Source organism: Lactuca saligna, chromosome 4, assembly GCF_052625555.1.
Source record: "Lactuca saligna cultivar CGN05327 chromosome 4, ASM5262555v1, whole genome shotgun sequence".
Classification (NCBI taxonomy): domain Eukaryota; kingdom Viridiplantae; phylum Streptophyta; class Magnoliopsida; order Asterales; family Asteraceae; genus Lactuca; species Lactuca saligna.
In genome coordinates this window covers 117,517,923-117,545,327 of record NC_136420.1, presented here as the reverse complement: position 1 = coordinate 117,545,327, position 27,405 = coordinate 117,517,923, and the positions used below count along the sequence as shown (strand labels likewise).

At 35.7% G+C, this 27,405-nt stretch overlaps 2 protein-coding genes across 2 annotated transcripts; both read left to right on the top strand.

Annotated features, from left to right (window-relative positions):
* The first annotated feature begins 498 nt into the window (after positions 1-498).
* On the top strand, positions 499-5,737 carry LOC145040079 (uncharacterized). The gene is made up of 10 exons (XM_078988063.1): positions 499-1,734; positions 2,172-2,232; positions 2,322-2,335; positions 2,732-2,752; positions 3,036-3,121; positions 3,613-3,707; positions 3,779-3,786; positions 4,454-4,457; positions 4,557-4,696; positions 5,150-5,737. The coding sequence occupies exons 1-10, from the start codon at positions 499-501 to the stop codon at positions 5,735-5,737; spliced, it is 2,253 nt and encodes a 750-aa protein (XP_078844189.1).
* Positions 5,738-5,779: 42 nt separating this feature from the next.
* Positions 5,780-9,468, top strand: LOC145040078 (uncharacterized). Its single transcript, XM_078988062.1, has 5 exons — positions 5,780-7,501; positions 8,118-8,439; positions 8,508-8,592; positions 9,250-9,341; positions 9,458-9,468. Exons 1-5 carry the CDS (start codon positions 5,780-5,782, stop codon positions 9,466-9,468), a joined length of 2,232 nt encoding a protein of 743 aa, XP_078844188.1.
* Positions 9,469-27,405: the final 17,937 nt, after the last annotated feature.

Genomic DNA, 27,405 nt, shown 5'->3' with positions numbered 1-27,405 from the left:
ATATATTATGGATATTGTATCTTATGAATAGTAAAATATCACAATTTTTGTCTATTGTCGTCCCTATACTTCCGTTTCTTGTATTGGTTCTTTGTCATTTCCTTATGTTTTGGTTTGTTTCTCATTTTATTGCTTCTTTGTCGTATATGCGCTTCTCCTGTTCATTTCTTTTTTGGTTTCTAGATATTTCTTTATTTTCCGTATCTGCATCCCTTTCTTTTATCCGTATGTGAATCCTTTTCTTTTATCCTTCACTTTCATTCTTCTGCCTCCTTCCTGCTCTCTCTTTGAGGTAATATTCTTCTGTTTTTTTTTTGTTTGCTTCTTTTGCTGTGATTTTTCGTTCCGGCTGTTGTTGCTGTGTTGTGTGTTTATTTTGTCATGGCTGTTCCGTCGAAACGGAGAGCTGATGATGGTGGTTCGTCGTCTGTTCCTCCCTCTGTCGGCTGTCGGCTCAGGTCTTGACGTTTACAACCATTATCTCTTCTTCCCGACTACATGGATTGTGGTGACTGTACGTGTGTTTGTGCCTACTGCGGTGCGTTGTTTTGGTACATTGAGAGAGTCGTTAATACATCTACAGCTGATCCTCCTAGATATAATCATTGTTGTAGAGGTGGAGATGTTGTACTTCCTTATCCTTCCATGTTTCCCACCGACTTTGTTGCTCTGTATCAAAATTCAGGTTTTTTAAGGGATATTAGGGCTTATAACAACATGTTTTCTATGACTTCTTTTGGGGCAAACGTAGATGAGGATGTGAATGATAACCGTGCTCCTTATGTTTTTAAGATATCTGGTCAGATTAGCCACAAGATTGGGTCCCTCTGTCCGGATCCTATAAAGGGTCCGAGGTTTCTGCAACTATACCTCTTTGATACTGGGAACGAAGTAGAGAACAGATTAAGGCCTTTTGATCATCCTTCAAAGAGCGATTTAGATTGTAACATTGTCAGCTATCTGGTCAACTTTTTGGGGGCTAATAACGAATATGTGCGCACCTTCAAGACTGCAAAACAAATAGCAGAAGAAAGTAATTTACAGTCATATGCGGTGCGACTCTTTAACAATGTTGCGGATCGTAGGTATGATTTGCCTTCGTCTGGGTCTTTGGGTTGTATAGTAACTGGTGATGACACAATCTCTACAACATATGACATCATTATCCATTCGCAATCGGGTCGGCCTCAACGTATCAGTAAGCTGCATCCAAGTTATATGTCATTACAATACCCGCTTTTGTTTCCATATGGTGAAGAAGGTTGGTCACCCCGTTTGAAAATTGGAAATAGGATTGGTGCAACAGCTGGAAATCTTACCGTCAATATGTATTATGCCTATCAAATTCATGTCCGTCAGCATATCTGGTCTCCTATTGTAAACTCATCTCGGCTCTTTCAACAATATTTGGTTGATGCATACACATGTATAGAAGAATGTCGTCTTGATTACATTGTAAAACATCAATCTAATCTTCGGTCTGATTATGTTAGCGGCCTGTATGATGCGCTTTCGAAGGGAGATAGGGAGGCAAGTGTTGTTGGCAAACGTGTATTCTTACCAGCATCATTTACCGGTGGTCCCCGATTCATGTATAGTCATTATCAAGACGCACTTTCTATATGTAGGGTGTATGGCAATCCACAATACTTTATTACTTTTACATGTAATGTGAAATGGCCAGAAATAACTCGGTACATGGATACACATATGCAAGGAGATGTTCACAGCAGAGTTTGTTCGGTTTCTAAAATAGGACAAAACCTTTGGCGAGGTTGAAGCATGTATGTTTTCGATTTCATATTCCTTTCATGTACGGGTTATTTATCATACAGATAATATTTTCCAAATCCGCCTCTTTATAGATATGTTACCATTTGTCTTTCAATTTTTGTAATGAACGGTTACCATATTTTTTAATATTTGTTTTTACCTATGTTTATTAATGTTTTTTGGTTATCGTTTCGTACAGCTTCAAGTTCCATGTTATTATCATTTGATAAAAATGTTTACTTTACGCTATCATATGGTTTCCTTCTTATCCATGAAGATTCCCAATGTACTCGATCAGTTGATGCTTTCAAGCACACCTATCTACTCATATATAGTAATTTACATTTTTACTTTTTTTTAATGCTTTTATGAGTCATTACATTTTTTTATGCTTTTAGCTCTCACATTTGTTACATACTATAAGAGCTATACATTACATTCCATATCTGGATCGAAATGGTATATTAGATTCAAAACATTCCTTTTTATTCGTAGATAATAGTATTTGGTTTTTATTTAGTTTTTTATTTCTGTTTTTTTTTTTTCAGTCTGTCACGGTTTTGTACCTCTCACCTTTTTATGGATTTCTACCTTTTTAATATGATGTGATTTTTATCATCATATCATTATGATGTCATATTATAATACTGTTGCATTGATTACATAATGCATAGCTTATTTGATTCATGTAGAATATATATCTTTGTAGATATCAATCATAATAATCATCATTTCCAAATCTACCCCTTTGTAGATATGTTGCCATCTGTATTTCCAGCTTTATAACAAATGGTTAGCATATTTTTTGATATTTATTTTTGCATATGTTTATTAATATAGTTATTTACATCTTTTACCCTTTGTTTTCAACAATGTTTTTTAGTGGGTTTTTTTGTTATAATTTGGCAGAAGTTGAATTTTTATGTTATCTCCTTGTTCATCTGCTTTCTATATGTAGGGTCCATGGCTATCCACAATGGTATATCGATTTTACATGTCATGTGAAGTCGGCAGAAATAACAGAGTACATGGATATACATATGCAAAGAGATTTCTAAAACACAACAAAACATTTGGTGAGGCTGAACGATATATGTTTTGCATTTTCTCTTCGTTTGAGATATATTTTAAATATAATGTTATTCTTACCATGAAATTATTAAGAAGTGATGTCATTTTGGTATTCCAATTTTGTTTTTTACATTTTTAACCCTTTGTTTTGAACATTCTTTTTTATTGTTTTTTTTGTTATAATTTGGTAGAAATTGAATTCTTCTGTCATTTCCCTATTCATCTTCTTTCTATATGTAGAGTTTATGTCAAACCACAATGGTTTATCGTTTTACATGTAATGTGAAGTGGACAGAAATAACAGAGTACGTGCATACACATATGCAAAGACATGTCCACAGTAGAACACATATGACTGCTTTAGTCGTCAACATTAAAGTTCATGAGTTTGTTCGGTTTCTAAAACAGAACAAAACAGTTGGTGAGGCTGAAGCATATATGTTTTGCATTTTGTCTTCGTTTGAGATATATTTTAAATATAATGTTATTGTTATCATGAAATCGTTACCATGAAATCATTAAGACGTGATGTGATTTCAGTATTCCAATGCTTAAATGATTCATATTTTATTTGATTCATATTCGGCTATATGTCTTTGCAAACATAAGTTGTATTAAAGATCATTTCCAAAGGTACCCCTTTGTACATATGTTACCGTTTGTCTTTGAATTTCACTAACAAATGATTAACATACTTTTTAGTGTTTGCTTTAGGTGTGTTTTATAATAATTTTTTTGCTATGATTTGTTACATATTGAATCCTCCAGTTATTTGGCTGCAATAAAAGCTTTTAGTTCATTCTTGAAGATTTTATTTTACATTACATTCCATATCTTCCTACACATGATATATTACATTCAAAGTATATAAATTATGCGATTGACAGTTTACTTTTTTTTTTTCTCTTTTTTTGTTTACTTCATTTTTTTTTAGTTCTAACTGTAATTTTTTCCCCATATTATAACAGCTATACATTACATTCCATATCTTCCTACACATTCTACATGATAATTTTCAGTTTTTATGGGTTTCTTTTTTCCTTTTTTTTTCGCTCTGTGTCTGACTTTTTGTATCTGTTACTTTTTTAACACACTCTATTACATTCCATATTATATAATATTTGGTTCACTTATTTCGCAAAAGTATATTTGATTGAATTTTCAAAATTTGTTAATATATTGGTATCTTTTTTATGCTAATTTTGTATCTCCCTTTTATTTTTAGCATGAAATCATTATGATGTCATGTTATAATAGTATGGGACTGTTCACAGTATCCATATTTTATTTGATTCATATAGCTTTCTATATCTACTACCATTTGTCTTTCGATTTTGGTAACAAATTGTTAACATATTTACTACAATTTGTTTTTAAGTGTGTTTCTTAATGTTTTTTTAGTTATAATTTGGTAGACATAAAATCTTGGTGTTCTTTGCCATTCACGAGAGCTTTTACTTTATGCTCACATACGCTTCTCTCCATACTATAACAGGTCTACATTAGATTCCATATCAATCTGAAAGATGTACGTTTTTTAATATATATATTTTTTATTATTATTAGTTTTTTTTTTATCTATATTCCATTAAATATTATATCTTTTCAGTTTCGTATCTGTTTAGATATTAACTTCAATGTATGCTTACACACTTATTTAGAAATAGAAAAATATTAAATGTTAATATTTTGAAATTTCTTCATAATTACAGATTTGTACACTATCGAATTCCAGAAGAGAGGTCTTCCGCATTGTCATACTTTACTTTGGGTAAATAGTTCAGACAAAATAAAAAATCCAATTGATATTGACAAATATATTACAGCAGAGTTGTCGGATCCAATTAACGAGGTAGAATTGTACGAGACGATAACAAGTTGCATGATTCATGGCCCGTGTGGACCGCTTAATGAAAAGGCTCCATGTATGAGGGATGGTAAATGTACTAAACATTTCCCTCGACCCTTTGTTGATAGTACATTCTTTGACAGAGAGGGATATGTACGGTACAAACGTAGCGTAGATGCACATCATACTACCCGATATGGACAGGTTGTAGACAATGGATATGTGGTGCCCTACAATAAAAGGCTTTGTTCCCATTTCCGTGCACACATCAATGTTGAATACTGTGGCTGGAATATGATGATTAAGTACCTGTTCAAATATATTTCCAAAGGAGCTGATCGCATAAGATACACACTCCAAAAGGCAGAATCAACCAATCAGTCATCTGCAGCGCTGCCCACTACTAGCCATAACAGATCCGAAAATGAAGATATATGTGCTATAAACGAGGTATAGAACTTTTTGGATGGGCGCTACATATGCCCGCACGAAGCAGCATGGCGAATTTTAGACTTCCGTATACATCAACGTCATCCAGCTGTACAGATTCTAACTGTACATGAGGAAAACATGCAACAATTGTTGTTCAATGGAGAAAACACAATACCTGAAATACTATCAAATCCGAACAGTAATATTACCACCCTACTTGCGTGGTTTGAAAGTAACGCAAAAGATGCAACAGGTCGTGATTTGACATACCTGGATTATCCAAAATCTTACAAATGGGAAAAGTCATCTAAGTCATGGAGCCGAAGAATTTATGACTCGTCAAAAACAGTAGGTCGGATTGTATTCGTACATCCTACATCCGGCGAATTATTTTACTTACGGATGCTACTCTGCCACCAAAAGGGATGTACATCATTTCAAGATTTGCGCACCGTACGAGGTACCGTTTACCCAAACTTTCGGGCTGCTTGCAATGCACTTGGATTGATAGGGGATGACATTGAATGGCTTACCTGTTTCACAGAAGCTTCCATCTGGGCAACTGCATCACAGTTACGATCCCTTTTCTGCCACCTATTGCTTTTCTGTTAGGTCAGCAATCCACGTTTACTATGGGACAGTGCATGTGATAAGATGAAAGATGACTATCTACATACCTTGAAACTCCAAATACCAGATAAGAATGTTGGTTCAACTGCTGACATAATTGAACAACAGTTGCTTCATGATTTAGATAATATGCTCCGTTCTGCTGTTCCATCCAAATCAATGGGAGATTTTGGCCTTCCCGTTCCTTCAGCTGATGTCATTGGTATTTTACAAAATCATCTTCTACTCGAAGAATTGAGGTACGATAGGGAAGGGCTGATGAAAGAGCACAATGAGCTGGTGCCAAAATTAAACAGTGACCAAAGATCAGTCTATAATACAGTCGTCAGTTCCATAGAAAACAAAAAACAAATACTGATGTTTGTTTATGGACATGGGGGTACCGGCAAGACATTCCTATGGACAACCATTCTTTCCTATTTTAGATCCATAGGAAAGATTGTATTGGCTGTTGCTGCTTCTGGAATTGCGTCACTTTTGCTACCTTCTGGAACAATAGCACATTCAAGATTCAAGATACCTATCGACTTAACAGACAAAAAATCATGTGATATTAAAAAACGCTCCTTCCTTGGAGAACTTATGCAACGTACAACACTCATTATTTGGGATGAAACATCAATGAGTGACAGAAGGTGCTTTGAATTTTTGGACCGCTCACTTAGAGATGTGCTAGATTGTGATCAACAACCATTTGGAGGGATATCGATGCTTCTCGGTGGTGATTTCCGCCAGACTCTTCCCGTTGTACCAAAAAGCACACGTTCGGAAATCATTGCACTAACTTTACCGAGTTCATACCTATGGCCATATTTCACGGTTTGGATTTTACATACAAACATGAGACTACAATCATCTGACATAACAACTCAAAATTCAATGTCCACATCAGCTTTTGCAAGATGGTTGCTAGCTATTGGAGACGGAATCATAGGTATACCAGACAAAGACGACCCACGTGATTCAAGTTGGGTACAAATTCCATCCTCACTCCTAATATCTGCCACTCCAAACTCTCTACAGACGTTGATAGATTTTGTTTATGGAGACGGTATACTTATCGACCCCACTGCTGCAGATCTTTCAGTAAGAGCAATAGTTTCTCATACAAATGAGACAGCCGACGAAATAAACACCCACATTTTAAAAATCGTGAGAACAAGTGGTAGAACATACAATAGTACAGACATCATGGAACCAAATGGAAAGCATACATCAGATATGGAAGGCTTGTATCCAATTGAATACCTAAACCAACTAAACTTTCCAGGAATACCACCACATGAGCTTACAGTTAAAATACATTGTCCAATAATGTTACTAACAAACATAAATCAGAGGGAAGGTTTATGTAACGGTACCCGACTCATTGTCTCCCAATTGTTACCAAACGTTATCGAAGCAACCATCATAACCGGCACTTGCATTGGAAAACGTACATATATACCACGGATAAAATTCATACACAAATCATCAGATTTCCCATTCACGTTTTCACGAAAACAGTTTCCAGTGAAAGTTTGTTATGCGATGACTATCAACAAGAGTCAAGGACAGTCACTGCGTAGAATAGGCATCTATTTGTCACAGCCCGTCTTCGCACATGGACAACTTTATGTAGCACTATCCCGAGCAACATCACCAGATTCCATAAAAATACTAATAAAGACCAATGACACAGTGGAAGAGAATCAAACCAAAAACGTTGTCTTCAAAGATTTATTGCAGAAACTTACTTCAACAGAGGTCTATAGTATCACTACCTATCATACCTTTCGTGAACACTTTTCTAAAGACCATTACTACTTTTTGAAATAGCTTCTGCTGTTGACTGCTTCAACATAATTTACATATCTATAAAATTTCTTATTCTTTTCCGAATATAACACTGATTTTCACACATTTCTTTCTATTAGAAAACGGAAACAACTCATGACGAGCATTTCTGACTTGAAGACTGATGGTATTGGAGGCCCGCTACAAGTTAGAATACTGCGAAAATGGAAACATGATGTCCGGCGATACGAGACTTGGTATCTTGCTGTCGATAGATTTGTAAGTAGTCACCAAAAAAGATTACAACAAAATCAGGTTCTAAATTTTATATTTCGATGTTCTTTAAATATTAAAAAGTATGTTGATAACAAAAAAATAAATTATTTACAGAAAGTATAAATAAAAGTTCTTACAACAAAATTATTAATAACAATTATTTTATGTTTATAAAAACATCGAGTTTGTTATTTTCAAAAAAATCATCTCTTTAATAAATGGTATATTCGTATATAATATGTCATAATCCGTAAATCATAAATATCCCTGTTTTGTAATAAAAACATATCTAACGTCAACTTATTAACAGCATGATGGAGAAAATACATTCATCGAATCATATAACAATCTCTTTTTACAGGCAGATGCTATACAAATTCTTGGACAGCGAACAAATAAGAGTTACATTGAGTCTGTCCTCCATGTTTCACAGTGTTACACCATATCAGATTATAGTTGTCCTCAATTAGATAACTATCAAAAATTCCTTGAAAATGAGTTCTACATCGATGTTGGCCTCAAGTCCATCATACAACCAATTCCAGAGACAACAACAATACCCAAAACCTGGTTTCGGTTCGTATCAAAATCACATCTCATAGACCTCGGAGAAAGACCACCATACTATCCAGGTAATCATAATACCGAAATATCTGATTACATAGGTGTTTCTTACACATTTACATTTACTACTAAACAGATTACATTGGTGTCTTATCAAAGATCAGAGAGTGTACCAAAGCAAGCGGGGAATCATTTGTCTTGCTCATACTAACGGATGAAAGGTATACATAGTAAAAAGCATATCACAGTTATCAATTTCTTCATACCTATCTAACACCAAAAAAAAATTCAATTTTATTAGTGGTAGTGAACTTGCAATCAATCTATGGAAAGAATGTATAACCAATCCAGAAAAATTCAACCGCAACTCCTTACATCAACCACCCGCGACAACGATTGTTGCCGTCACGAACCTAAAACCATCCATATACAATGGTACTTTTTTTCTACTCAGCCCTCTATATATCGGTATTATCATTGTCATATAATGTTATGTCATGCACTCAATCTACAAATCACTTTTCTATAGGAGTATTACGTTATGGTTCATCACATGCTACACATATCTATGTGAATCCGGACATACCAGAAACAACAACACTCATTAATCTGTGAGTCATAAATTACATTAAAATCAATTATTCCGTATGATAAACTTTCCATACTAATAAGAAGATGACATCAGATTTACAGGACCTTCAAGACCAGCACCACCACTATCAGGAACACCATCAACCCTATATGACATGAAGAAAAAAAAACAAATCTGATCTTCTGGTAACATCAACTTAATAATATCTCTATTTACAAATAACATCAGCTTCAGACATCCACATCAAATTGTTTTATATCCACAGGATAAAACATTCATCGTACAGGCTTCAATCAAAGAATTTCACTATCAAAACAGCTGGTTCCAAACAATATGTCCAATATGTAAAGATCCCATCTTCAAAAGAGGTGAAAGCTGGTACTACAGTGCACATGGACTAATCGAAAAGCCCACTTACATGTAAGCATCTTTTGAGTTAAATAAAGCATCATTATTTTCTAACAAAAGTCTTTATGAATATTTTCCATTCATAGATACAAATTAACAGTAACCATCACTGATGCTACGGACACAATATGAACACTAATATCCGAGACATCATGTCGGAAACTGTTAAAGTCATCACTTGAGAACTTTATATCCAATAACCCACACATAAACAGAAACACCCTACCTCCTATCATCACTGACCACAAGGAACAAACAAAAAAGATGTCGATCCAAATGCTTAGAGCATCAACCCTCGACAATATACGCTTCATAATAATAGATATTGAAGAGCCAACAACCAAGGCTCAAACGTCTGTGCCAGGAACACCAGCTCAACCACAAATGACAAGAATGCGACCAACTGACACAACACCAGAGCCATCAACACCTGTTGAACATGTTGTGCGTACTCTCACCTACGATCCCCAAGGTAAACACCCAATAACAAAATCAAATTCAAAAAAAAAAAATACAAAAAAAATACTAACAATTTTCAATTCATGTCTAACAGAATCTGCACCAAGAAAAAATGCAAAACGGACACTCAAACAGCAGACATCATAGACAAGCACCATAAATGGATCTTTTGTTTGGACCAATATCACTATCTTTTGTAATATAAATATATCATCATGATCCTTTTGTTTGAACCATTGTCACTTTCTTTTCTAATATAAACATATCATGATGACCCCCTATAACTATAAACAATAACAAATAACTTCTCTTTGTATCAATACTCTTCTTCTAAATTTCATAGATGTTTCCACAAGAAAAAGAACGAACACTTTCTTTTCTTCTATGAATTAACGCACCACCTACATTATAACATGCATGATAGCTATTACCTAAAACATGAACACACACATACCGATTTAAATAAATAATCCGTTTAAATTATCCACTAATTAATAAGTATATTACGGTAACAACTATTATTAATACGCAATTAAATGCAGATACATACATCCTAGCAAACACATTGCATAACAAAAGAATATTTACGATCACTACTTATAAACTTACATAAATTACCACTTAAATTATACTAGATTCACTTAAATATTTGGGCAGGTGTTCTGACTAATATCACATCCAACCACCAAACAGTAGCCATCAAATTAATTACCAAATCCATGGTCAACGATTCTATCTACGAAATCAGCCAAGCAAACCTCATAGCCACCCTATCTACCACTTTTAAAAGCAGACTAGAAACCAACTAATACCTCTACAAAACTGCGAACAAACATCATGAATATCGTCATGTAGAAACCCATCGATCAACTCCAAACGATGAAGTTGTCCTTGGCAGATGTCCAAACGACGTACACCACTATCAACAATTCCAGACAGAACATGTTGCATGATGCTCCAACAGAACTGCCATACATGCATGGTATCATCACCAACACTGTGAACGCCAATCTCGACAAAGACACAGTCCTCATGCTCGATATGTTCGACATGATGCAACAGAATATGACAGCAGCTATCGATGTATGCAAGAAAATCACTCAACACCACCCAGAAGCATGACGAATCAAAATCACAAGTTTTTTGCGACCGTATAACATGACTCCTACTGTTATCCGATACGTAATCATCCAATAATAAATAAATATCGTTTCTTCCGTAATCAGTCGTCCATTTGTATACTTATCCGTTAGAAAACCAAATCAATATAAATATATACAGATACTCTTAGTTTTCCATTTAACAAATATATAAAATAGGTTCAAACACAATCAAATAAATATTATTTATTTCAGAAGCCATAAAAATAAGACAGATGCTAAAAACGAAACCTCTGCCCCCACGTAGCGGGGGATAACCATCTAGTTATTATTATTATTATTATTATTATTATTATTATTATTATTATTATTAAAATACATTAAAAAGTTGTTAGTTTACTTAATTTCCGAATATTTTTTATGTACATCTAAACCTAAAAACCGGTAAATATTAGTATTAACAGGGTAAATTATCTATTTTATAAATGTCTATCAATATCTTAGGTTAATTGTATAAAAAAATCTAGGATGACTTTTTTCAGTTAACCAAGTCAAAATTTAAACACTTTTATTGAAATTTCCTAATATAAAAATATTATAATTTTATATTTGATAAAGAAGGGCCAAAGTCAATAATAACAAAATGCATAGTACCAACCATGAGAGAAGCTATTAATCAAAGTTACTTTTAATGTGGAATTCTTAGAATTGGGACCAAATGGAGGGTCTAACCTATACGTCCAAGTCTCCAAGATTAGGTGTTTGTAGGACATTGTCACAGGTTACAATTAAGTTTCAAAAATTAAAATACCAAGCAGTATATTTATAGAATAAGACGAATGAATATTCGGAAATATGTCCACTGATTTTTACTTTGCCATTGCTTATATTTGAACATTCACTATCATTTATATTCTATGATCAATTATTGAGAAAATATCATGAGTAAAGTTCTAAAAAATGTTAATTTATATAAATCACTATCAAATAAGACCCGACCGACGTATAAAGCGTAAAAATAATACTAATATATAAAAGCACTAATTAACCATCATTTCTCCTCAATCCCACATTTGTGTAAAGTAGCACAAATTTGCACATGGAGTGGGTCTGGGTTTAGATATAGGATAAATCGCAAGAATGTCATATTATCTAAATTTTAAATTTTGACATCAAGTTATTTTTCTTTTTCTTAATTATGTTGAAAATTTGTTGTCATATTAACTAAATAATCAACTTTCTATGTTTTTTTTAACCATTTTTCTTGAATTGTAATAAATATATTAAATTTATCAAAATTTGGATTTTTACATCTGAGTTTTAAATTACAATAAAGTCACTATGTTACCATAAAATTTTCATTTTGACACCAAGTTTTTTTTTCTCAATTATATTATTATATTTACAATTTTATTGCAATATCAACCAATTGACCGATTCAGGAGATGTTATTCTGGTTTAGAAGCTCGATTTGTACAACAAAAAAAATTAAGATCGGCCTAATGGTTTAAACTCACTTACAAATCAACAAAAAATGACATGGTTACATTTCACGAGTTGTTATTGTGGTTTAGAAGCTAGCTTTGTGCGACAAATAAATGAATACCCTATAAGGTTGATTTAGTGGTTCAGCCAAAACCTTCTATTTGATTGTAGGTTATATGTGATGAGCAATATGATTCAAACTGATACATTGGAAGTGGTTGCTCGGTACTTCTTTGAAATCAGACAAGTGTTCCATCAAACAAAATGAAATTACAAATTGGATATATAATCGCTTAAAATATAATGAAATTAGAAATTGGATACATATTCTTTTTTGAATACTAATCATGTAAGAGCCAAAAAGATTTGGGTACCTACTTCTTCTGTTTGAATACATGTTCTATGTGACTAACAATATGATTCAAACTGATACATTGATAGTAGTTGTTTGCGTCACATGACTAGAAAGAAGGGATATCTTAACAACAATCGAAAATTGAATAATGCAAGAGAAGTAAAGTTTGGTAACAACAACAAGTGCTTCATCAAAGAACATCGATCCAAGATTCAAACATAAGCATATGAAAGGATTTTATTGGGTTACTCACAAAATTTAGTAACATATCGAGTGAATAAACGAACAAGAAAAATAGAAGAAACCTTTAATCTCGTTTTTTATGATCATTACATCAAGAAAGTTGAGCATAAGTTTTTAACAAAATAAAATTTTCCAAATAATAATATCGAACCACAAAATTAACATTGTAGGGTCTTCATTTATTTGTTATACAAATCGAGTTTCTAAATCAAACTAAAATCTCCTGAAGGGTGGCTATGTCGTTTTTGTTGGCTTGTATGTGAGGTTGAACCATTGGACCAACATTCATTTATTTTTTGCACAAATCTACCTTCTAAATCGAGCTTCAAAACCATAAAAACATCTTCTGAATTGGTCAATTTGTTGACATTGCAACAAAATTATAAACGTAATCACACAATTTTGAAAATAATAATAATAATAATAATAATAATAATAATAATAATAATAATAATAATAATAGTAAACTAATGTTAAAATTGAAATTATGTGCTAATATAGTGACTTTCTTGCACTTTGAAACTCAGTGTCAAAATCGAATTTTTGGTAAACTTAGTGACTTTTTTCAATTTGGGAAAAGTGGTTACCAATAGAAAATGGAGAATCGGTCATTTGGTTAATATCGTAATCAAATTGTAAATCTAATGATATAATTGAGATAAAAATGACTCGATGTAAAAATTGAAATTTTGTGGTAATATAATGAAATTCTTGCAAATTTCCCTTTAATATATATATATATATATATATATATATATATATATATATATATATATATATATATATATATAGAGAGAGAGAGAGAGAGAGAGAGAGAGAAAGAGAGAAAAGAAAGAGAGTGAGAGTCAGAATCTTTTGCGAACCCATATTATTCCATAAATTTTTTTGTATAATTTTTTTATATAAAAAAGTGACTTAAGGCACTATGTCGGCCATATAGAAGGGCATTCTTAAACAAAATATTGAAAAAAAAGGTGTACACATGAAGTGATGGTTTTCACATTAATAATGCGGAAAATACCTTAAACTCTTAAGGGTACATGCAATCTAATTTGATCTATGACATAACTCTATTTAAGCAACATATTGATTAAACAACAAAATTCTAAACCCTAATTGAAATCATTATTTACAAGGATAATAACATACCTCTGATTTGTTATTATAAACAAACCTTTTGATCAATCCAATAATCACTTGAAAACTAGCTTCAATTGTGTGCAAGCCTCTAATGGTTCAAGCTCACAACACAAGAACCTTAGAGGATTTAGGAGATAGGAGGCAATTTTTGATTTTGTGTGTATGATTGTATTGGCCAAAAATTTCAAGTCTAAAATCCTATTTATAGCTGGTTACGAAACATCTAGAAACTCTAATTTGAACATAAAATAATATTATTTCAAATAAGGTAATTATCTAGTTCATTTATTATCTACATGAAGGCTTCCAAAATGCTCCAAGAGGAGCCTTTAAACCGTCAATCATAGGAAGGTTCCGGAACCTGTCATCTGCTCAACTGTTGATCAATTGCAGCTATAGTCCTTTAACGTTTAATTAATTATAATTAACCCATACTTAACTCCAAATTAATTTAGATTAATTGTAAATTAATTATAAATATTTCTAATTAATATATTAGTCATATAATATATATTAATAAAATAGTTATCTCTCTCTAAAATCAATCTAGATAATTTTTTGGTTATGAGGGCAACCCAAAAAGGATTTTACTTTTATTCATCAACATTATACCAATTTAGTTAGAAGTTTAGACACCTTAATCCGATAGTCTCCCACTTGGATAAGTCGTGAACTACAATTGCTCGTACAACTCCTAATAACCAATAAAAAGTGTTTTCAAGACACTACCAGACTCTGATGGTCCTAAGATAAGTGATCACATATTCCCTCGTTCTTCTAGATATCGTTTAAAAATTAGACATGGATTAGAATTTATCTATTTTCCAAGATTTTTTATCCTAGTATTCTCGTTTTGTGATGACGTCATTAGACTACCAATTAAACACATCAATTTGGTCCTGGTGCCCAACATTATAATATCAAAATGTAAACACTGAGAGACCCAAAGATATCACTTTCCTTATTAAGGAAAAAAGAAATGAATAAACTTCAACTATATAATCATAAAATTTCACTCATTAAGTTATACATGGAAATACCCTTTATAGCACCCACTTATGAGATGTGTTAGAGTAAACCAATGCACAACTAACTCCTGAAATACAACTCACATATATTTGTTTTAAGAATAGAGTATATTATCATCTTAAAATTTCTCGTCATTAAATCCATGAAGTAATCTCTAAGCGCGGGTCTAACCAATACTCAAAATCTCTATTTCTAACTACTCATGAATTTTGCAGTAATCCAAATGCAATTTCTAGTCTTTATGGACAATCTACAAACAATTCATGACAGTCTTAAATCAACACTTACTTCCAAATTAGCACTAACTGTGGTGCTTCGAATAACTTAATATTCAGGAAGTAAAACATGAAAATTGAAACACAATAATAAATTAATTGACAAATAGCATCATACACGTTAAATATAAAGAAATCTCTATTTAATTAATCACTATTCAATTACAATTTTAATTGCTATATATTTTCAAAATAATATCAACACTAACATCTAAAATCTAATATCATCTCTTAGTACAATGCTCCTAGCATGCTCAAAGCGCTTGACTTTGTTCAGACCCTTTATGAGAGGATTAGTAGGATTCTCTTTTGATGATACACAATTCACTACAGGTGTATCTTCTTCAACCTTATGTCTAATGTAGGGATATTTCCTCTTGATGTGCCTAGATCTACCATGATCTTTAGGTTCTTTTATCAAAGCTACTACACCCTCTTTGACGCAGAAAATCTCCATTAGTTCTTGGATTAATGGAATAACTCCAACATCTCTAATAAAAATCTTTAACCATATATCCTCCTTTTCCAATCTCACTTGTTGTGATATACCGTGATTCACAAGAGGAATCAGCCACCGTCTATTATTTGGAACTCTTCCAAGTTACTGCCCCGCCATTTGACAAGAAAACTCAACCATATTGAGAATAACTATTATCTTGATCTGTTTGAAAATTCCCACTCACCTTAAGTTCATCTTTGTCGCCAGAAACTAATATCATATCATTTGTTTTTCACAAATAATAAAAAATGTTCTTCACTATTGTTGTAACACCCTGTTCTGAATCGTTTCCTAATTAGGAGCCGTGGCCTGAAGATCAATTATCACAAGGTTTTGGGCCTTAGTGAAGGATAGATTTAGGCCCCTTTAGGTGTAGATAATGTAGAATGGGTGATCCAGGAGTTCGATTTGTGTATTGAAGCCCAAGGAGATAACCGTAAAATGTTCGTTTAAGCCTTTTATGAATTTTGGATTTAAGTTTGGAAATTTTTAAGGGAATAATGAGTTGGTAGAAGTGTAGAGCTTCTCATTACCTTTCCATAGATATAAAGATCGTCGAAATCGGACTTAAAACGAAGAAGTTATGGCCTTCGTAAAATTGGTGGTATTAGGGTTAAGCCTAGTACGTTGGGCGTACTAGGAAGATGGATCAGGGATGCCCTCTTGAGTACGTTGGGAGTACCAAGAGTACGTAGGGTGTTCTCCAGTCAGGTGAAACCCCTAATTTAGGGTCGTGGACACTATTTAATGGCCTTAACTCAACTCCAAACCCTCTTACCTTTAGCTTCCATCCCATTAAACCCTATATACGACACCCTAACGACCATTAGTGTGATTCTTGAGTTCTTGGGATGGTTTCATGTGTTTTGGTGCTCATTTTAGAAGAATGAGCTTCTTCAAGGAGTGTTGGATTACTTGAAGCTTGTGGATCAAGACTTTGTGCATCTTGATTTATCTTCTAAAGGTATAAAGCTTCAAACTTTATGGTTCTTTAGTATAGATCTAGTGATGGGAATGGTTATAATCAGTTTTGGTCCCAAGAGTATGGTTCTTGTGAGTAGAAGCTACTACATAACCTTTCAGCCTTATATTTGGTCGTTGTTGAGGTTATTAAGTCATAAAAATGTCATATTGTGGGTTTTTGATGGAAAATGATTTAGTTAGTGATCTCATTATAGATATAAATCAATAAAAACAAGGATTGGGTCCCATTAAGTCACGAAAGGGTGTAAATTTACCAACTTTACGTGTTAAGACACCATTTAAGATCAGATCTGAAAGTTTGGCATAATGTCTTAACCAATTAAGTGCTTAATGGAAGGTTTGGTTGTCTATGGAGTACACTAGGCGTACCCAGCTCGTACGTTGCGCATACTGGCCCAGAGGAAGTATGTTGGGCGTAAGTCTGAGTACACCAAGCGTACTCAACAACTTGACTTTTGTTGATTTTTGCATTTTGGGCCATTTTTGGACTATTATGGTGTTAGGCCTTATGGTCCCAATAGTCTTTCTGACTTTAGGACATTATTAGGATTTGGGCCTTCTTGGATTTAGGCCCATAATGGTTTTTGGGGCTCAATTAGGAGTTTAGGCCATATTGGGCTTTAAGATCCATTAGATTGGGACTCGGTATTAAGAAAAGGGAGGTCGTAGTCTAATCACGAAATCTTTTATAGTACGTAATGCATTTTAGCAATTTTAATCTATATGAAATTACTAGATCATTTGAGATTCATTGAATCTTATCAATGGCATGTTTAATCTCAATTATGCTCTAAAATTTGTGACTAGGATGGTGAGGATCACAAACATGATGTGAATAACCATGCAAACCCATTTGACTATTGGATTAGTGTCTAAGCCTGTAACTATATGTGGTATCTACTTGACCCGGTTGTCCATGGTCCTTTTGGGTTGCCTTCACCAATGTAACTTGATATGATGATTTATGAAGAAAGAGGTTATTATGGTTTGTTAATATAGTATATGAATAATATATTAAAAGAGAAATAATATAGTTTAATTAACATTAGACAAGAATTAATTAAGAATTAATTATGTGGTTAAAAGACATTAATTATATAAAGGAGACTAGAACTGTCAATTGTGTAATAGTTGAATATTGGGCTGAGAAAGCTTATGTATTAGAGGCATGGACGAAATTAAGAGGAGTCCATCTTAATTTCAGCCATAGATGTAACATCCCAAAAATACAACCTAAAAAAATTGTTTTAAACATTACTAAAACCATGAAATTAATCATCAAATAATAAAACCACAAATCACATGTGTCAAATGTAAAAGCGAATGTATCAAATCAACTGATGTCAAAGATATCAAAACATCCGAATAAAAACTCCTAGGATAAAATGAAGCTGTGGTGTTTGCCATGGCATCATCCCGAGCTCTTCCCTTTACTTGCGGAAGTACCTGAAACCAAAAACTGAAATTGTAAGCACAAAGCTTAGTAAGATCCCCCAATCTACCACATACCAAACAATAACATATAAAGCAACTATTCGGCTTTTCCCACTGCATCAGACCGAAGTCCGGAAACTACATTGGACCGAAGTCCGGAACTAACTAGGGCCCGAAAATTGCATCGGACCAAAGTCTGGAACTAACCAGGGCCTTGCCCTCTTCATTGGACCATAGTCTAGAAACTGCATCGGACCGAAGTTCGGAACTAACCAGAGCCTTTCCCTCTGCATCGGACCGAAGTCCGGAACTGACTGAACATAGCATAGCATAATCATAATTACTATCATAAACACATATACTGCATACTGCATCGGACCGAAGTCCGGATCACATAACACAAAGACATGCTTGAATCATAAAGACATCAAGTGTGACATCCCCAAAATCACGGCCAGATAAGACCGGTTTCATTTATGCTTTTAAAATAGTTTTAGAGTAAATTCTTTTAGATTTAAAAGAGTTGCGGAATTTGTTCCAAAAAACAAAATACGATAAAATAATATTTACCAAAGCATTTCATAAAGAAATGTATTTTCATTATATAATCAAAACTCGGGATGTCATGTTCCGTTACAGACACAAAAACATAAACAACAAAAGATAGACCATACAACAGTTACATATAACAACTGGTCTAATAAACAAAACAACTTGATGATTCATCCATCTTATGCCCTCGCGCCACTTCCTATAATACAAATAAGACTGAGTGGGTCAGACTTGGGACTCTGGTGAGCATATAGGGTTTTCAACCCACAATAAATAATTATATTTAATTTCACCAACCAATAATAACCTGATTACCCATTCCCGTTATCCTCACTTTACGTCCCTAAAACAACATCTATTACCAAGGACCTAATCTAGGATTTTCATCGGGATAGACATTATTGCTAAGGGGTTTCCTCAATAATAGATGTCCTAAAGGCAACCATAAGGGGGATAGAGTACACCGGTGAACACATCGTTCACAACACCTACAGGTTATGAACCTGCTAGCGTTCCACAGGACTGTCTAGAAAGATTCCGTGGTCGTCATCCATACTCCGCTAGATGACTAAGTTAACATGAACAACATTGAGGCCTCTCAATTGTTTATCACACATCAACTATCTACCCATATTCTACCTAACATGTTAGTAGATAAATATATATATTTTTATACATAGTTTAAAACCTGTATAGCATTCTCATTCAATACATATTCCAAACAACAGATGAGACACATATACATAACACGTATTTCATAGAGAGCAAATCATATCTATGAGATAGAAGAAAGTGAATATACATTCACACATATAACAACAAAATATATACATAACACGTATTTTATATAAAATACTTCATATTTATGCGTTAGAAGAAAGTAACCATACACTCATGTGATCTGAAGATGATCGGAAAACACTACGACTTGTAGAAGTACTATTCTTCGGTAAATCTGGAAGATCTTCACAAAAACCGGGCTTCTCGTGGGCTGAGCTTCGGCTCGGGAATTACACTTCTTGGGATCTTCAGGGCTTCGGGACTTGCTTCGGGACTCGGGAATGATACCGGGGATTCGAGATATTTCTTACATGTAAAACGAGGCAAAACGCAAGAGAGAGAAGAGAAATTGAGCAAAAGAATTGGCTGCCCTCGCATGCCCTTTTATAGAGGCTGAAGTCTCGCATTACATTGGGCGTAATGCTCTACGCGGGGAGTAATGCGAAACGTCACTGCATCTATCATTGGAGCACTTGAGTGCGAGGCAGTGCATGCATCGTGGTACACTGGGCGTACTCAACTACGTTGGGCGTAGTTCGGATCAGATCGGTGACATCTTCGGATATCCATCCGAATTAAAGATTAAATAATAAATATTAATTATTTAAAAACTTCATAAATTCATATCTTCCTCAAACGAACTCCATTTTCGACATTCTTTATATCCACTCATAGGTGAGACGACGCTCTACAACTTTCTTTTAGACTCCGTCAGCTAATTTTGAGTTTATTTTTTTTTTTTATTAATTTTTAGTAGGCCGGGATAGGAAAACTTCGTTATAAATTCATAACTTCTTCATCTGATGTCCATTTTCATCTGTCCTTTTACCGTTGGACTACTATCGACGAGATCTTCGATTCTCATTTAGATTGTGTCGGCTAAAAACCGCTCGATCTCAAATCGAGTATTCGGGCTGCATACCGCTAAGTCGAAACTTAGAAAAATCATAACTTCCTTGTACGAAGTTAGATTTGGGCATTCTTTTTATGCACGCTCTTGGTTTAATGAACTTTGCAACATTTGTTGAGATTGCTAAGGCTAAATATCGCCCTAACGTAAATTTTACTTTTTACGTCATTCAGCGTTCCCGGTTCTGTCGAGAAACTTCGACAGGTCATAACTTCTTCGTTATAACTCGGATTTCGGCATTCTTTATATCTCCGGAATCCTTGTTTCAAACACCATAACATTATCCATAGATATCGACTTTATCTAATATTTTATTTTGATGCTTTATTTTTATTCTTAATTCAATTAAGACACATAATTAAGTACAAAACATATAATACTCAAATAATACACCTCTATTATTTCAAAATGGGTTACAAAGGTTAACCTAGACTATTACATTGCTTTTAATGACAAGCCCAGAAACACGGACATTATATCAAGCACACTGAACTACTGCATCGGATCGAAGTCTGGAACTACTGCTAACTAAACGGGCCGGCATTATGGTCATAGACCCGATCCTACTGGAAGGAAAACTCACCTCACACTGCTGAAGTCCCGTAGACATCACCCCAGATTGTTGAAGTCCCGTAGACTCAACCCCAACTGTTGGATGACAGATTCCCGAACTGTCAACACCAAAATAACACCCAATTAATAATTGGGTCGTAACACATAACCATAAGTACATACTAGGATAATTACTACATTTCCAAATTGGGCCTAAACCTTTATAAGGTCTTACCATAAGGCCAACCATTTGGTCCAGTCCAATATTCAACATTCTAATGGCCCAATATCATATGATCATAAAGGCCTAAACTATGGCCCATCTATGGCCCAATCTTCTAAATTAGGCCCAAATCCTCATATGGGCCTTACCTCAAAGCACATTAATTATTCTAATCCATTTGCTTGATCTTCGATATCCCATTAATAATCTAATCATCAAGGCCCAATTGAAAGGCCCAATAATAAACCCAAGTGAAATTAGGGTTTTCATATAAAATGATTATTAGGGTTAAGTGTTTCTCACTAAACCCTTTAAGGACTTAATCCACTAACGACTTAATCCATTCAGTCCAATATTTCTTAGATTAATGTTTGCCAATGATTATTATTTAATATCTCCAATGATTAAATAATTCTCGTGTGTCCCGATTAATTCCCCAAATTAGTGTTTTATTGGCATTATGGTTTTTCCAACCCAAATACTAGCCCATTTATAATTTTGTTGGGCTTTTTGGTAAATTAGGGCTTTATTGGGCCTATTAGATCCACTAGAATATCATTAAGCCCATTAGTTACATGTTTGGACTTTTAGGTCCATTAAGCTTCATTGGATCCATTAGGGCTTACAAGGCCTATTAGGGTTTTTCTTGTAGGGCACCACCCACTACCACCTCGGGTGGTGGTGGTCCACAGCAGCGGCCACCACCTTACGGTGGTGGTTATTATTATATTTATTATTAATAAAGGCTAATTACAATTACAATGCTTAATCCAAGAATAACACATACTAACCACACCGTGGTCACGTTCTTCTACTCCGCTCACTGCCCTAACATCGAAGGCATCCTTCGTCTTTAACAATCTTGGCATCGCTCGGAACTCGTCTGATCAGAATACAAAAGGGGTTCGGGTGGCTTGCGACTTTGATTAGGGATAAGAAGCGGCGGTAGGGTTTGGTGATGCAACCGGCTGCCGAGGTGCTCCAAAGCAATGGTGGCGGCTGAAGAGTGGCGACCCTAGGGTTTTGGTTTGAACGATGCTTCCATACACAGGAGGAATAGATGGTTCTTAAACTCCCATCCCATTTAAAACTTCACCCAAATTGACATATTCGGTCCCTCCTTCTCAAATCCACTTCAACTAAAATCCAAAACATAACAAACAGACCCTGCCCTCTGAAATCTTTACAAACTGAATCCAAAACTTACCTTCCAAACCCCGATCCCATAAATTCCTTTCATAATCTATCCCTAAATTACCAAATGCACCCTGACTTCTGAAATTCTTTTCACTTTAATCTTGAACTTACATTTTTAACCACCAACTTCTAAATTATGCCAAGTAACTCCTTGAAACCAATACCTCACTATATAATTACTGATTTTAGGGCTACTATCCATTCACCAACTTTATCTATTTATTTATTTAATAAATAGGGTGTTACAACTCTCCCCCACTTAAATCAAATTTCGTCCTTGAAATCATTCCTTACCAGTCCTTACACGCCAAACCACTCATATAACATAGCCACAATCCGATGCACACGCTAGTATTCCCTAGGGTAATCGTGACCATCCTTCGTAAATCCCTAAAATCCGCAGGTGAACGAATTCCTCACAACAAGATCACATGTACTTTATCTGAAATTTGCTGTCTCTAAATGATCTAAATCCCCAACAGACCACTCATACTGAATCATTATAGATGTACCTCGCGGTGGGTGACTAAGCATTACTCAGCAATCTGTTACGCTTATCATACATAAGGTCCTCAAATACCATTACTATTGGAAACCCAAAATGGTCTGAAACACTAAACTGCCTGAAACACTGAACTGCCTGAAAAATTGACTATCTGAAACATTGAGCTACCTGAACAATGAACTGCCTAACACACTGAACTGTCACATGGCTGCTTCCCAACATTTACCGAGACCTACCTGGTCTTAATTTTTTTTCCAATCACCTGAAATACCAGGTTTCCAGCCCAACTACGGAGCCAAAGGACTCCCTACTTAGTCACCTCACACAACTTCTAAACAAAATCCTTCTCTAGAACTAGTTGCTACTAATTATCTTGTCACTATGGCCCTAACAACCTTCTGATCTGACCGACTGGTTTAATGCATCGAATCCTGACGTCATCAAATCCAAGACTAAAAGTGATTGCTACATGACCAAAGGTATCCTTAAATCATAAACGACCTCACAAGGTGTAACAGCCCGGAATTTCAGGTATTGCTTTAAAAACTTTTTGGGGCATTTTTAGGAGGGGACTCGGCGAGTTGGTGCCTGACTCGCCGAGTAGGACCACGGTCTTAGTCGCAGATTCGCGACTGGACTCGACGAGTCCATTAGGGACTCGGCGAGTCGACGCTGTTCAGCAGAAACCCTAGCCGTTTTGATTCTGGATCGTATATAACGTCTTTAGGGCCGTCATTTCTCGTCTTTTGGCCGATTGAAGATAACCTAAACGTCTGTGGGCATCTGGAACAAGAGTGAAGGCTAGTGGGAACTTGAAGGAGTTGTTAGGCAAGAAGAGGCAAGATTGTGGTCAAAGGAGGATCAAGGGGATTGAACTCTGAAGGTTGGGGGCACAGAGAACACGTTTTCCAGGTAATACTCGGATCATTTCTGTTGTTTTGGTGTTGTACACGAATCTAGGGTTTAGGAAACCCATTTAGTGATTAGATAGATTATAGTGTTGTTACAAGCATTTTAATCCCAGTAATAGTATGTTTAAAGGTCCAGGAAGTCCCATATCTATATATTTCGGAACCATGTGAATTACAAGAGGCAGTTGATTGGCTGCATGGCATGGACTCGCCGAGTCCAATGATCAGACTCGACGAGTAGCTTGAAGATCCACTTGGACTCGCCGAGTTGTTCTTCAGACTCGGCGAGTAGCTTGAAGGTTCGCTGGGACTCGCCGAGTTGTCCTTCAGACTCGGCGAGTAGCTTGAAGATTTACTGGGACTCGCCGAGTCGTTCTTTAGACTCGGCGAGTGGAGTCGGGGTGGCCCCGCGATTCTTCCACAAGGACCTCGTCGAGTCAAGGGGGATACTCGACGGGTAGAAAGGGGAACAACAGGGAAGTTGGGGAGGACGTCTAGACTCGCCGAGTCGCCTTTGCACTCGACGAGTCCGGTCAAGTTGACCGTTGACCTGTATGTACTTTCGTAGGGTCAGTTGTCTTGTTTGATAAGTTCATTAACAAAGGTATGTGGTATTATAGGGAGCCTGCAGATTAGCGGATCGAGTGTGAGTAGCTCCAAGGGTTTATAGCTTGCATACTACGAGGTGAGTTTTCTCACTATACACCACCCGGAAGGGTTTGACTGTGAGACCGGAAGGTCGTATGTGATATATGTTACTTATGCTATAATTAGAAAGGTAGATGCTATATATGATATGTATGTTTATATGGGCCGGAAGGTGATATGTTATGTGACAGAAAGGACAGGTATGGTGTATAATGTATGTGCTATGTGTGTTATGTTATATGTGTTATGTGTTGTAAATGTTATGGGCCGGAAGGCAATATGATACGGGCCGGAAGGCGATATGTTACGGGCCGGAAGGCGATTATGTTACGGGCCGGAAGGCAATGTTATGTGGACCGGAAGGTCAGGGCCTGGAAAGGCGTATGTGTGTAAGTCGTATACTGGGGAACTCACTAAGCATTTATGCTTACAAGTTGTATTTATGTGTTTCAGGTACTAGTGACGACCGTGGGAAGGCGCCGGCGTAACGCGTACACACTGCCATTGTTGGAGATCTTGGGGATTCTTTTAATTGTATTTTTGAAATGAACTTGGAATAAATACTTTTGTTGAATAATGCTGTTCTATTTTAAATGAAAAATTTATTTGAAAATTTGAGTTGTTACACAAGGTCCATTGCTATTCTAATCCCATAACTATAGTGGCGCTCCTAGAGTCTTATCGTTAGCTTAACCATGTCTAATCCGTCTGGGTAATTCCGAAATCCAATCTATGGATATCCTCACTGCTACATCCGAACTGGTGGGTAATACTGTTCTTTCCGCGTCCTAACAATGCATTCGCGCTATCTACCAACCTATTGAATTCTATGGCTACACTCGAAGACTTACAACACTCTATCACCGTCTGGCTGCTAGTGAATGCTACGGATACTCCTGCAGACTTACAACACTCCACATACTGTATCAAACACACGCTTGACCCGCACTCAACTGAACTCTTGTCCTGACTGGAATCCCCAACCTGATTCTTTAAGGCTTGTTAGCAAACATTGCGGGAATGCGATCTCCTTATTGGCAAGTTTCTCCAAACTTCCATCTCACACTATTCGCAAACCATACAGTCGCTTGGGTTGTCTTCCTTCCTAACAAGGATGCAAAACTTATCCCAGTTTCAAAACTGCTCCTACTTCTGAATCCTTGGATGATTCTCCCCCACTTTGATTCAACTAACGTCTTATATCATACAATACTCGAAGGATTCTCAATCCTTCTTACCATTCTATGCCCAATCTTTTGAAAACCACGCTTACAATTGCTAGTGATTCAATACTATCCAATCCAAAAGATCACACTACCTTCAAGAACCCGAATAAATTTCAGGCAATAACCCGCTAGACCCAGGAAACTCCAAATCTTAATTGAAGACCTCGGAATCACCCACTGCATCACGACCTCTATCTTGGTCGGAACTACTAGAATACCCTTATGATTGATAAGGTGCCCAAGGAATTGCACCTCGCACAACCAGACTTCACATTTTGAGTACCTTGGAAAAAGTATCTCCCTCCTCAAAGATCATACTATTTGCTAATAATTCTCGATATGCAATTGGCATACGCCATTTCTTGGAAGTATAATGCAAACACAAACAGAGGATAAACCAGAGTCACACTTACTCAAACACCTGGAATGAAAGACTCTATCGTGAATTTTCACGCATGTGTTGTACTAAATCTAACCCTGCTGGTCTCTCAAAAGCTGATCAAAATTTAGGTTCTCCTCCCGAGATCCTTCAATATAATCAATTGATCTGATTCCTTCTTACCAATGTTCTCTTAGTCCATATCTTATTTTCAAGCTCAAGAAGTCATATCATTCAGGGTCTTGCACCTCGAGATACTCACAATCTCCCTGCTATCATTTTATAGTATGTTCTGATAACTTACCTTCTTCCTTTCCTCATCTGCTGCATACTGTGGTACCATATAAGCTCTTTCCCAAGACTTGACAGTGATCTCTTCCATAGTGTCAGTTGTTTGGTGGAGAACTAACAACTCTTGCGCCAACTGTTGCACCTCAATCGCCTAGGCACACTCTGCCCAAAATCTAGTCTAAAAGTCATCTAATGACATAGCATCAACTGCTTCATCACTACACTCATTACCAACTTCTTCCTATCAATCTCATGATCTGTCCCTTAGGAGACAGGAAGTAAGTCAAATCTTGTCTGCTTTTGATACAACGCCTGGTACGAAAAGTGTTGGCAACACCTGCCAACCATCTGCTTCTAACAATGGGGTCCCTAACCCCCATGACAATCTGAAGCTTCACGAACTCTGAATTCCCGAAACATCAACGTACGGGTCCCTATCATGACTACAATCTCAGTGCAAAAAGTACTTGGCCTCTCATCACAATCTCTATAATGCCCTCCTTGATAAAACTGAGGATCACAGGAGTCTGGTCAATGATATTGTGCGTAATCTCAGATGGAATGAAATCCCTCATCTGATCATCGAGTTGCCTGGCTACAGAGTCCGAGCCTAATCCTTCGTCGACACCCGAACTACCATATGGTCTATCATGTATGTCACTATACTCGGTAATATACCATCACTAACATCACAATACTCATTAGAACTCGAGGGGTCTCATACACTACAAGCTCCCTGGTCTTATCTCAGCTATCCTTGATTCGATTATGGATCCTCTGCTTTCAGTAGTACGGGCCCATACTACCTTCCACATCTATCCGTACTTTCCTCAAGAACTGCCTTGACTCCACCAAGT